This window comes from Myotis nattereri, assembly GCF_964212035.1.
Source record: "Myotis nattereri genome assembly, chromosome: 19".
NCBI classification, from domain to species: domain Eukaryota; kingdom Metazoa; phylum Chordata; class Mammalia; order Chiroptera; family Vespertilionidae; genus Myotis; species Myotis nattereri.
In genome coordinates, this window is record NC_138095.1 from 11,212,747 (window position 1) to 11,226,015 (window position 13,269).

The 13,269-nt window shown below is 43.4% G+C and overlaps 2 protein-coding genes across 4 annotated transcripts in view; one reads left to right on the forward strand and one right to left on the reverse strand.

Moving 5' to 3' along the window:
- Positions 1 to 13,269, reverse strand: part of IFT81 (intraflagellar transport 81) — a 133,399-nt gene that overhangs the window by 108,388 nt on the left and 11,742 nt on the right. The window lies entirely within an intron of this gene.
- P2RX7 (purinergic receptor P2X 7) overlaps positions 1 to 13,269 on the forward strand; it is a gene marked incomplete at both ends in the record, with an annotated part of 41,764 nt that overhangs the window by 26,246 nt on the left and 2,249 nt on the right. For both annotated transcript variants that reach the window (XM_081113399.1, XM_081113398.1), the window contains 7 exons: positions 1,326 to 1,406; positions 1,989 to 2,118; positions 3,455 to 3,591; positions 8,258 to 8,348; positions 10,058 to 10,123; positions 10,211 to 10,348; positions 12,933 to 13,034. In XM_081113399.1, the coding sequence (XP_080969525.1) occupies positions 1,326 to 1,406; positions 1,989 to 2,118; positions 3,455 to 3,591; positions 8,258 to 8,348; positions 10,058 to 10,123; positions 10,211 to 10,348; positions 12,933 to 13,034 (745 nt within the window). The remainder of the gene's footprint in view (positions 1 to 1,325; positions 1,407 to 1,988; positions 2,119 to 3,454; positions 3,592 to 8,257; positions 8,349 to 10,057; positions 10,124 to 10,210; positions 10,349 to 12,932; positions 13,035 to 13,269) is intronic.

A 13,269-nucleotide genomic window follows, 5' to 3' on the forward strand; every position in this document is an offset into this window, starting at 1 on the left:
TGTGGAGGTGAGAGAGGTTCCCGCCACCACCGCTGCGCTCACCAGCTGTGAGCCCGGCTTCTGGCTGAGTGGTGCTCCCCCTGTGGGAGCACACTGACCACCAGGGAGCAGCTCCTACATTGAGCATCTGCCCCCTCGTGGTCAGTGTGCATCATAGCAACTGGCCATTCTGCCATTTGGTCGATTTGCATATTAGCCTTTTATTATATAGGATATCTTCCACCTACTCAGGCATGCCAGGTAACAGTGTACCAGCTGTACTTTTTATTTTTTAATCCTCACCTGAGGATATTTTTCCATTGATTTTTAGAGAGAGTGGAAGAGAGAGGGAAAGACAGACAGAAATATCAATGTGAGAGAAACACATTGATTGGTTGCCTCTCCCACACATCCTGACCAGAGCCCGGGCAGAGGAGGAGCCTGCAACCGAGATACGGTGCCCTTGACCGGAATCAAACTCGGAACCCTTTGGTCTGCGGGCTGATGCTCTATCCACTGAGCCAAACCAGCTAGGGCCCAGCGGCACCTTTCTAATCCACAGCCAGTTCTCTCCATCTTTCAGAGATTGTTAACTGCATAAGTACAAAAACCTTAACTATCTTGTTCATCACTACATCCCCAACACTCAGTCTCATGCTCAGTCCAATAATTATTTGTTGAATAAATAGATAGAAGGATGGTGGGTGGACCTTCCTGCAGTCTAGAATTTGGGCTCCTCTAACTCATGCAGAATTCCATGTTACATAAGGCCTCTAGGAGAATGACTGACAGAATCAACTACGTGTGTGGCACTGTCCTGAAGAATGGGGAAGTCAAGATAAGAAAATTATGGTCCCAGCCCTCCAGGAACACCAACCTTTTGGGAAAGATATAAGGGGGGTATGATGGAGTTGGCTTGTACCGCCTCTGAGCCAATTATGCGCATCCCTTCCCAACTCCAAGTTCAACGATGTTCCACTGGTAGCCTGAAATCAGACATGGTTGGAGTATTTATACCACAATAATCAGTAAATGCTACACATCAGAGCTTTTTTTTTTCTTTCCCTGAAAAGCATGTTGATTTATCAGCACACCACGGCACATACCTAAACATACAATTATATCAGGCTGTGAGAACTGCCATGGGGTCTCTTCTCCCAATAAGAAGGGAGAAATTCTTACTGGAGAAGCTGGAGACTTTTAGAACGTTTTGCCAACTAGATTGCATTTCTCTTCACTCATTGCAATGACCCAAGCAAGGGACCGGAAGCCGCTGGTCCCACTGGCCCGCTTCCTCCCTCCGTCCCTGTAGTCATTGATCTCCATTGTGCATGTCTCTCACTCAGGCCTGCGCTCTTGAAAAGTGCTGAAAACTTCACTGTGCTCATCAAGAATAATATCGACTTCCCCGGCCACAATTACACCACGTAAGTGACCAGAGTGTCTGGCCATATTGTTATCTACTGCTATGTAACAAATTACCCAAAGAGTTAGAGGCTTAAAACAACAAACATGTATTATCTTACACAGTTTCTGTGGACCAGGAATCTGGGAAAGATTTGCCTGGGTGGTTCTGGCTCAGGGCCTCTCAGGTTGCAGCTGAGCTGTCAATGAGGCTGGAGTCACACTAGGCTTGACTAGGGCTGGAGAACCCAAGCTCACTCATGTGGGCCTCGCCCTGGCACTGCCTGAGAGTTCTTAGGACACAGCTGCTGGCTTCCTCCCAGAGCAAATGATCCAAGAGAGACAGAGGGCAAGCAAGCAAGACAGTATCCAAGATGGAAGTCACAGTCTTTTATAACCTAACCTTGGAAGTGACACACCATCACTTCTGCCATGTGCTACTGGTCACAGACCAATCCTGCTACTATGTGGGAGGGGACTACACGAGGGTATAAATACACAGAGGTGGGGACCACTGGGGGCCCTCATGGAGCCCAGTCACCACACTGGCTCATTCCTATGCAAGTGTTCAATGGAAGTGTTTGTTTGCTTTTCATTATGTGCAGGAGAAACATCTTGCCAGATTTAAACATCACTTGCACCTATCACAAGACTGAGAATCCACAGTGTCCTATTTTCCGACTAGGAGATATCTTCCAAGAAACAGGAGATAACTTTTCAGAAGTGGCAATTAAGGTTGGTGGTGCCTTCGTACCGTAAGGTTTGTGGGGGAAGTTGTGTCAGGGGAATGGAAGATGTCAAATGGCCAAGGGGCTGAGCCACTGTGTCTTAATAATATGGTTCCCTTTATTGAGCATTTAGTAAATCCATCCATGATGCCAAGTACTTTCACAACAATCCCAGGTGTGAGATACTTGGTACATTAATTTCCTGAGGCTGCTTTAATAAGTGACCACAACTTGGTCGCTTAAAAATTTTTATTTATGTATTTATTTATTTATTTATTTATTTATTTATGAGAGAGAGAGAGAGAGAGAGAGAGAGAGAGAGAGAGAGAGAGAGAGAGACATTTGCTGTTCCACTTATTTATGCATTCTTTGGTTGATTCTTGTATGTGCCCTTGCCATCTTTTTAATTGTCTGTTTTGATTATAGCTATGCCAGTGGGGTGAAGTATCTCGTTGTGCTTTTGATTTGCATTTCCCTAGTGACTAGAGATATTGAACATGTTACATATCCTTACTAAGCACTTGTGTACCTTCTTTGTAGAAATGTCTACTCAAATTGTGGTGTATTGGGGCAACACTCTAACCAACTGAGCCACCCAGGCAGGGCAACACACATTTTTTTTTTTACACTTCTGGAGATCAGAAGTCCAAAGTCAGTTTTACTGAGCTGAAATCAGGTTAGCAGCAGGGCGAGGCTCCCACCAAAGGCTCCAGCGGGAGAATCCATTTCCTCACCTTTTCTACCTCCAGAGCTAAATTCCTTGCATTTCCTGGCTCTTTGGATGATGAATGACAAAAACATTAGATAGTCACTATAATATGTAGAGTGCTTGGTTTAGTGCCTGGCAATAAATAACAATTGTGATTATTCTGTATTATTTTTCCTTTCTCCAAGTCAGAGGCTGCCAATTCCACATCGCTGTATCTCTAGCTTCTAGCATACTGTCTCGAAACACCATATTTCATGATTCAAAGACATTATTTCACATTCTAATAGTTCTGAAATCAGGAAGTGATTTCAACTGATGGAGTCTCACATTTTAATTGACAGCATTTTCTTCTTAGAGGAACATAAAAAACTTATGTCTTACAAGCAATAGTGTCTAAGATTCAGTGAAGATTCAATGAAATATGATAGTCAGTGCTCAAAATACGTTTATAGAAAGGAAGAGATTCCTTAGATGTTCAGAGGAGAAAAAGGTCACCTAGAATTGAGGAGGATGGGGTGGCTGAAGAAGCATGTACGTCCTTTCCTTCAGTGATCATCACTATGCAGGGAGATGTCTGGTAGCTGCACCCCACGCCCAGCAGGACTTAGAGATAGCTTCTTGTTGTCTTCCTCAGGGGGGAATCATGGGCATTGAGATCTACTGGGACTGCAACCTGGATAGTTGGTTCCATCACTGCCGTCCAAAATACAGTTTCCGACGCCTTGACGACAAGAATACCAGTGAGTCCTTGTACCCTGGCTACAACTTCAGGTAACAGTGCTTGAGGTCAGACTGGCCACCTTTGGCTCCCCAGAGGCCTGCCAGATACAGATCTGGTCCTGGTACCTCTAGGAGTCTCATGGCTTCAGTCCCAATTTATCTTTAGCACCTAGAAAATGCCGTTCTTTGTTTTGAGCTCAGCAATATATTTATAGGACTTTAATATGACTTTATCTTGCATTTCTTTGTGTTTGGGGTGAGGGTGGTGGCCTTTTGATAGTAGCTCATGCTCCATCGTGAAGTCATTCTGCTAAGAACATCTTTTTTTTAATGTTTTGATTCATATTATTATTATTATTATTATTATTAGCGAGGAAAGGAGGAGAGAGGGATAGAAACATCAATGATGAGAGAGAATCACTGATTGGCTGCCTCCTGCATGTCCTCTGTGGGGATTGAGCCCATAACCTGGGCATGTGCCCTGTTCAGGAATCAAACCAGGGACCTCTTGGTTCATGGGTGGATGCTCAACCACTGAGCCACACCGAGTTCTAAGAACATCTTAAGGACTCCTGATACCTGGGCCACATTGCTTCCTCACTGCCATTCTGTCTTACCTCGAAGGTTCTTTGCAGGGCATCCTGTATGCTTCTGGCTTCCGGATGTCAACCCTGTGAACTCACTAGAATCCTGGTTCATTTGTACTTTTTAGCGGGCAGGTGCTGATCTGTTCTTGCTTTGACAGTTCACTCCTCTGCTCCTGACTTTTGCCCAGTGGTGATCCTGTGCCATCCTGACGTGGTGTCCATGTTTCCTCCTATATCTGGATAACTTTCTCAGCCTGTTCCTACAACTCTGTCCCAGCAGTAATGGTGGCCTTTCAGTGTGAGGTTTACAACACAGTCTCCAAGACTTATCATTGCTTGTGGGAGCCAGGCAGGTGTCTGGGACTATGGTTATGGCTAGTCATTTTGTGCCCGGTTCCAGGAACAAAGTAGACTTATGCTGTTCCCTTTTCAGAAAAAGTGTCCAAGTATCTGCCTAGAATAATGGTTATACAATTTGCCTATGAAGCTGGTAGAAAATTGATGCTGGGCCCAGCTGGTGTGACACAATGATTGAGTATCGACCCATGAACCAAGAGGTTGCTGGGTTCGATTCCTGGTCAGGGCACATGCCCATATTGTGGGCTCGGTGCCCAGGGGGGGGCATGCAGGAGGCAGCTGATTGATGATTCTCTCTCATCATTTCTATTTCTCTCTTTCTTTTCCCTTTCCCTTCCTCTCTCTCTAAAAATCAATAAAAATATATTTTTAAAAAATTTTAAATAGAAAATTGATATTGGTATTTCTCATATTTTTCATTAATTAAATATATGTTGAAGAAAAAAAATGGGTTCCTCTAATGGACATATATTTGCAAACAAAAAAGACAAAGTTGCTTTCATAAGCTTATATTCTAATAGGATATGAATATAAGAATTATTATAAGTATAATATATAAATATAAGACAAAAGTGTAAGTAAATAAAAACCTCCAACAAGCCAACATCATTAAACATCAGAGAAATGCAAATTCAAACCACAATGAGCTACAACTACACACCTACCAGAACGGCAAAAATTTAAAAAGACAGGCAATTCCACCCGAGTTTCATCCAGGGCTCTGAAACCAGTTCCACGCTTAGGTAACGTTTTCGTCATCCCCTGCTGCTCTACTGAATAGGCCTGTGGCCATTAGCAAGAAGAGAGGATGGAATCCGTGGTCCCCCCCACTGCCCTCACAGGCTGTTTCCTTAGCAATCAGCAGAAGCATGCAGGGCAAAGTACCGACCAGATGTTAGCAAATGTCCTTCAAGTCACTGAGCTAAGCCTAAGAACATTAGCTCCTGGAGAGATCTGAGCTTTCTGAAGAACTGAGACTGTTATAATATTGATATTATTTTAGAACAAAGTGTTAGAGCATTTGTTGTCTGGAATGAGCACCAGAAGAAATCTCTGGCCTGAAATAAATTGTCCAGATCTGATGGGTAATGGATAAGTTATTTTCAAACAGCCACACAAAAGAGAAGGCAATTCCAGGTTATAGGAGGTAGATGAAAAAAATGTGCAACTTTCTAAAACATAGGAATTTGAAGAGGTTGATCACATTTCAGAATTTTTGTCTTTTACCAAAAGATGTCCATGGCAAAAGTCCTTCTAGGTGAGCTTACGTACAGGATGTGTAGCTAAGGCAAACAGAACACCGATACACTTCCCTCATTGAGAATGGGTGTGTGTGTGTGTGTGTGTGTGTGTGTGTGTGTGTGTGTGAGTGTTTTAGTTTCCTGTGCCTGCTGTAACACAAGACAACAAACGTGATGGCTTTAACAACAGAAATGTATTCTCTCACAGTTCTGGAGGCCAGAAGCCCCAAATCAAGGTGTTAGGAGAGACAAACTCACTCAGAAGTCTCCAGGGGAGGGTCCTTCCCTGCCTCTTCCAGCTTCTGCTGGCTCTAGGCATTCCTTGACCTGTGGCTGCATCACTCCAATACCTGCCTCCGTGGTATTGGCCTTCTCCTCTGTGTTTGTTTCAACTCTCCCTCTCCTTTATCATGTCATTGGATCTAGGCCACCCTAAATCCAGGCTGATCTCATCTTGAGGTCCTTAATTACATCTGCAGACTCCACTTTCAAATAAGATCACATTCAGAGGTACAGGGGTTAGGTACTTGGATATATCTTTCTGGGGGAGACTGGTCAACCCATTACAGTGTGCAAAAAACATCCTTGTGCCTGGCCAGTGTGGCTCAGTGATTGAGGGTCAACCCATGAACCAAGAGGTCACCAGGTCAATTCCCAGTAGGGGGCCTGCAGGAAGCAACCAATTGATGTTTCTCTCTCATTGATGTTTCTATCTCTCTATTCCTCTCCCTTCCTTTCTCTCTAAAATCAATAAAAACATATTTTTTTAAAAAGACATCCTTGTCCAGGGCCTACTATTTCCCAGAATGTGGCCCCCTGGCCACCTGCACCAGAACTCGGTGGTACTCTCCTGAAAACAGAGATTCCTTGAAACATCTCAGACCTTCTGAAACCACCCTTTGGGCATGAGGCCCAGGAATCTGCCTTTGAACACACTTCCCAAGTGATTCTTGCCCTCAGTTTGAGAATCATTCTCTCAAGACCTTGAAAGCAGAAATTCAAGTATTTATATTGTAGGATGTTAGCCTTCCCCGTCAAACTGACTTGCATAGAGAGACAATGCAACTGCAGGGCACAGAGTGGTGATGCATGCTTGCTCTGTGTACTAGAACACAAGCCACTGGATAGAGCAGAAAAAGAAAGAACCGCCAGGGAATGAGAACAATCAGATGTAGAGAAACTGAAACCCCTCTGGCTGGAAACTCATTAAAGTGCCTAAAAATACCTAACCAATCTCAATGTCAGATTTTGAGAGTTTAAAAAAAAAACCCACCACAGTTGCAGATGTTCTATACTATATTCTGGCAGAGAATCTGTCTTCTGTTGTCTTTTCTCCCCACACCTATAAATAGATTGTGAATTAATAACTCAGAAAGGAAGCATATACCATTACCTAAAAACAACCACTGAAAGGCAGACAGGGGGAGGGACAGATTGAAAAGTTTCTTGAGGCCTGGGGTTTACGCCTCCCTAATTGTTCATGAAAAATAAAACACACCATTTTCCTGACTGTGGCACTGGTGAGAGATGCATATTTGGGGTGACTGTGATTTGCACGTGGGTCTTAATTTATAAGACGACCAAGTGATGACAAGGATAGGTGAATGCCATTGAAAGAATTTTATTACATTTCCAAAAAGGGGGGGCATGCTATGCCACACACGGCCACAGGGGGGAGCACCAGGTTTGGTCAGGAGGGAAGAGGGAGGAGGGAGGGGAAAGCATGGCTTAGGATCTTTATTCTGTTTGTCCTGGAAAAGGCAAGGCAGGGCTGGGGAACAGCTTAGAATTGACTAGTCTGAGTAATGTGGGCTCTAGGGTCCAGGGGTGGTCTCTGGTTGTCTGGTACTTGGCCCTGGGTGATGTAAGGCAGCAAAAATATTGGCTGAATGTGTGAGAATTAGGTCAAAAAAGGTGGCGGGGGATATGAAATCGGGATTGGTTGGAGAATTTCCAACATGATTTTCATGCACTTGTAAAAGCTGGACTGCAGGGGAGATGTAAACAACTTCAGTTGTTCGTTTGGCCCTGTGATAACGGCTGCCAAATAGACACCTACTGAATCTAAGAAAATAGGGTTAGAACAGATTGCTGAGGTACCTGTCCCAAACCCAGTGATTAGTATCTAAGATTCACCCCCAACACTTTGTTTTAGAAAACCTATCTTTCCCTCTTAAGGAATAATCAGATGGCTTTAAGGTTTTGTGTGTTTTTGTTTTAATATCTCTGCTTTTTGCTTATTCTATGTTGTTGGTTGAAAGTTGTTCCTTTTCATCTTAAACAAAATTAGCAGACTTTTCATCACTCTGTGATAGTGGAAGCAGAGGAAGTGATGTGGGGAAGCAGCGCTTTGGTTCTGGGTGGTCAGAGAGAGTGATTCGTGGGTTAGGATTATGTTCCCTTTGCCGACCATCACGGAGCTAGAAGATAGATAAGGAAGACTAGACCAGCTATTGTTTTGGTTTTTCTTTTCATAACACACCAGCACTTTCAGACAGATCTTTATAAACGTGGATCCTTTTCCTCCTACAGATATGCCAAGTACTATATGGAAAACAATGTTGAAAAACGGACTCTGATAAAAGTCTTTGGGGTCCGTTTTGACATCCTGGTTTTTGGCAGCGTAAGTATCTGCCCCAGCCACTGGCATTTGCATTCCTACGACCATGTTCTAATGATCGCTGTAGTGCCCCAAGAGATGAATGTTTTGATGGTAGTCATTAGCTGGCACTGTGCATCTCACATGTGGGATAAGAGAGGGGGAAGAAATGTCTTTGGGGTTCTGTCCATGAACAGTCATCTGTTGAATACAAGAGGGAGATGGGGAGAAAAATATATAAGATATATAATATTCAACTTTAAAAGCTTTCTGATGCTTAAAAAAAAAGGAGAAAGAAATCCCTCTGCAAAGTACAGTAGTTAATACAGAATCCAACAACTTAATTTGGCTTAGAAAAAAAAGGCTTCTTTAAAAAAAATTTGTTTTTTAGTTCACATAAATGAAAGGTCCAGGAGCCATTACAGGCTTCGGGCATGGCTGGATCCAGATGGTCAAACATCATCATCAAGAATCTGCCTCCCTCCATCACTTACATCTGTCCTCCTCTGTTTTAACATCATCTCCTGCTGTCACCTCTGTGTGGTGCTGTCAAGCAGCTCCTTATACCTCACCAGTTTAGCAACCTCAACTAATCACTGTGACTAGGGTTACACCATACTCCCAACGGCTGGTGTTGGACCAGCTCTGAGCCAGCCCCTTCCCCAAAGCTACATGGAGCAAGTGTTAGTACACACAGACCCAGGGGAAAGCCCTGGGACTGAAAATCTACCTCTGGAGGTAGAGAAAGACTGAAGAAAGGGGCAGTCCACTCCATTCTGGTAAAAGAGTTTATTAAGGGAAACTTACATATAAGGAGCATCTTGGGCAGCTGCAAGATAAAATGGCCCTCTGAGCCACTTAACTATATAGAGCAAAAAGGAATAGTGACTGGTACTAACACATGAATGCTACCAGCTATCAGGGAAATTACTTTACATGCTTGATGAGGTCAGGATGACAGCCCGTTCCAGGAACCAGCAGGAAGCAGGAGGCAGGGAGGGGTGCTGATTTATGTCAGAATGAACATAGACCGTGGTCAGTCTCTAAGGGAAAGGGTCTGGGGTAAGCAATCTGTTCTAGCCAGTGTCCAGCTCACAAGTCAGTCAGCAAGCACATCATGGAATTGTCCCTCCTCTACACTGAGGATGGACAGAGATAGTTCTCCACAGGAAGACTGGGGTGCTGTCTCCAGAAGAAGGAAGGTGGGGATGCTGGGCATGCAAAACTCAACAGATGCCCACAATACCTTGTCCAGCAGCATATTATTTATGCAGCATGGTGCTAAGAAGCACGAGAATCAATCAGATATAGCTGAGGGAGTAGAAAGGCCATGGAAAATAAGAACCACAAGGACACCTAAGGGAAGACCTTGTGCAGACATTCCTTCCGTTTGATTCCAAAGCAAATTCAAACCACTTTTAGGTAAAGCTTTTCTGAAACCCTCACCTTGTATGAAAAAACAACCTTCAGTGGTTCTCATCTCAGTGTGTGGGTTCCAGCGCTTCTTTGTTTAAAACATTTATGTTTTCAAGCACATCTTGGAAGATAGAAACAGGACGAATGAGAGTCCTGCGCTCAGTCCCTGCAGTCTCTGTAGCCATGAACACCTTGGATGCATTTGTCAGAATCACAGAGGCAGACTCCCGCCTCTGCTGGAACCAACACTGACATGTGAGAGCAAAAGAGCACGGCACTGAATTTCAGCCACGTAACCTTTCCCGCTCTGCTCGCAGGGAGGAAAATTTGACATCATCGCATTGATCGTGTACATCGGCTCCACCCTCTCCTACTTTGGTTTGGTAAGGCTTTCTCTTTCCCATGCTTTACGAAAACGCTTTGGCAAAAAGAAGTTTCACTAACACAGCATTTGTCGGGGTTCTTCCCAGGCCACTGTATTCATTGACTTCCTCATCAACACTTACTCGAATACATCCTGTCAATCCTATTGCAAGTGCTGTGAATGCTGCGCGGTCAATGAGTATTACTACAAGAAGAAGTGCGAGTCCATTGTGGAGCCAAAGTCGGTAAGGCTCACTGTGTCTACAGACGCCAAAACACTGGGGTGTCCATTAGCTCACTGAGAAATGTGCAAAAATAAGGCCAAAACCACAGGTGTGATCCCAGGGTGGACAAGCCTCTGGACGCCACCCCAATCCACCATTTCTCAGATGAAGCCTTTCGTCTTAGGGAAGGATGGATACAAAAACAGAGAGGAAAGAGAGGGAGAAGAAATTTTTACATTCCGGGACACATCAATTTTATCAGGCTTATTAAATGGGCACAGCCAAAAACAATCATGTAATGACTTCAGGGAACAATCTGGCAATGTATAATGACATTTAAATGGGACATACTGCACAGCCTGGCATTTCCACTTCTCCACACGTGCCCTAGAGACACACTTACATGATCACACAAGGAGTATAGTGTACAGGTATGTGTCCACCGCAGCACAAGTCACAGAAGAAAGTGCTTCTATCCAAATGTCCAATCCGTGAACAGTGCATGAAACTAGGTTAAATACATAGCAATGAATGTCGGGCGCTCGTTTAAAAGAATGACGTAGATAAAAATAATAGCCAACACTTATATAGCACTTCAGTGTGCTTTATATATGTTAACTCACTGAGTCTGCACAACAACCTCATAGATAGATGACACTATTATCCCATTCTACAGATGAGGAAATTGAGGCATAGGAGGGTTACATAATTTGCCCAGTCATATAGCTAATAGGTGGTAGAGCCGAAATTCCAACTTAGGCAGGCTAGTTCCAGAACCCATGTTCACAATCACTATGTTTTAGGTACTTTCAAATACCCAGTACATTTTGTTGAGAGGTAAAAAGCAAACTACAGAATGATACATATGGTATGATATAGGTTAAAAAACTACATACATAAACTAAACTAATTCTATGTATTTTATACATGTACAGATATGCACAAACACATACACATATATTCTATATATTTTTCTATATTTTCTATAGTTCTACATGTATTATACACACACACCTCTATATGTGGGGGGTTATATATAAAAATACAAAAAGGCATTGGACATACAAAAAGGGATAATGAGCTCTAACCGGTTTGGCTCAGTGGATAGAGCGTCGGCCTATGGACTCAAGAGTCCCAGATTCGATTCCGATCAAGGGCATGTGCCTTGGTTGCGGGCACATCCACAGTAGGGAATGTGCAGGAAGCAGCTTATCGATGTTTCTCTCTCATCGATGTTTCTAACTCTCTATCCCTCTCCCTTCCTCTCTGTAAAAAATCAATAAAATATATTTTTTAAAAAAATAAAAGGGATAACAATTCTTTCTGGAAAGAAGCCTGGGATGGGGGACTAGTCAAAGGGAACTTTAGCTCATCTGTATTGTTTTGATTGTTTCATTTGGACTTTACTAAGCAAGTCCTCTACACTTGACTCCATGATTTCCTCCCAACCAATAAGAAATCTCTGGAACTTTAAAACATCAGAGTGTTTCTTTGTCTTTCCCTCATCCAAGGACATCCCAGTCCTGTTCTGGCAGCTGAATGCTCAATTCACTGTCCACTGTACATGCATATACAATTTGAAATAAAAATTCATCATTGCAACTAAAAGTAATCACTATTGCCCAGCTGGCGTGGCTCTGTGGCTGAGCGTCAACCTATGAACCAGGAGGTGACGGTTCGATTCCTGGTCAGGGCATATGCCTGGGTTGCAGGCTCGATCCTCAGTGTGGGGCATGCAGGAGGCATCCAATCGATGGTTCTCTTTCATCATTGATTTTTTTTCTCTCTCTCCTTCTCCCTTCCTCTTTGAAATCAATTTTATAAATATACTAGAGGCCCAGTACACAAAATTTGTGCACAGGTAGAATCCCTAGGCCTGGCCAGCAATCAGGGCTGATCTGTGGGGCAACTGTCAGGGCGATCAGGGGACCCCCACTGGCACCCGCCTTGGCCGGCCTGGTGCTGCCCACTCGCTGCCGCCCCCCCACCCCCCCCAACCCCCCGCCACTAGTCACCTCCCTCTACAGGGCAACAGGCAGGGCAATCAGGGGGCCTCCACTAGCACCCACCTTGGCTGGACTGCAGGCTGGGGGCAGCTCCTGTGTTGAGTGTCTGCCCCCTGGTGGTCAGTGCACGTTATAGAGACCCATCATTCTTCCATTCAGTCAATTTGCAAATCAGGCTTTTATTATATAAGATATAGATATAATCACTAATGGCTCAAGATGGAATGAAACTTAATGGAAATATAAATAATTTAAGTTGCAATAGTATAATTTTCTGAAGATAGTCAATCTAGAGTAGCCTAAATTGAGGAAATATAACGAAGAAATTTTACATAGTGCTTGGGGGCCTATAAACATTAGGCAATATGTTGTGGACACTCTAAGTCCACAAATTAAGGTGTATGGGGTTCCAGTTTGGATTCACCTTTAGACTCAGAAATCATTCATTCTTGGTTAGCAAGAGTTTTTGGTTAACTTGTTTAAAAGTTTGCCATTTGCTAAATGGGAATAATATTTGCTTTAGATATGTCCAGGTTTGCAGTTCTTAAGTAATTCTATACGAAAAAAGAAGTAATTTTTTTAAAACTTTCTTTCCCTAGACTTTAAAATATGTGTCCTTTGTGGATGAATTCCACATTAGGATGGTGGGAGAGCAGCTACTTGGGAGAAGTCTGCAAGATGTCAAAGGCAAAGAAATCCCAGTAAGTTAAAACATTTAGTCTTCTCTCTCTCTCTCTCTCTCTCTCTCTCTCTCTCTCTCTCTCTAGAAAACTTACTACTAAATATAAACACATCTAGAAATTTGTACAGATCATACTTGATGAATTTTAACAAAGTAAATACAAACACATACAACCAGCACACAGATGAAAAAAGTGAATATCACTTGCAGAAGTCCTGTTGATGTCTCTACCCTATCACTACCCACCCTTATTC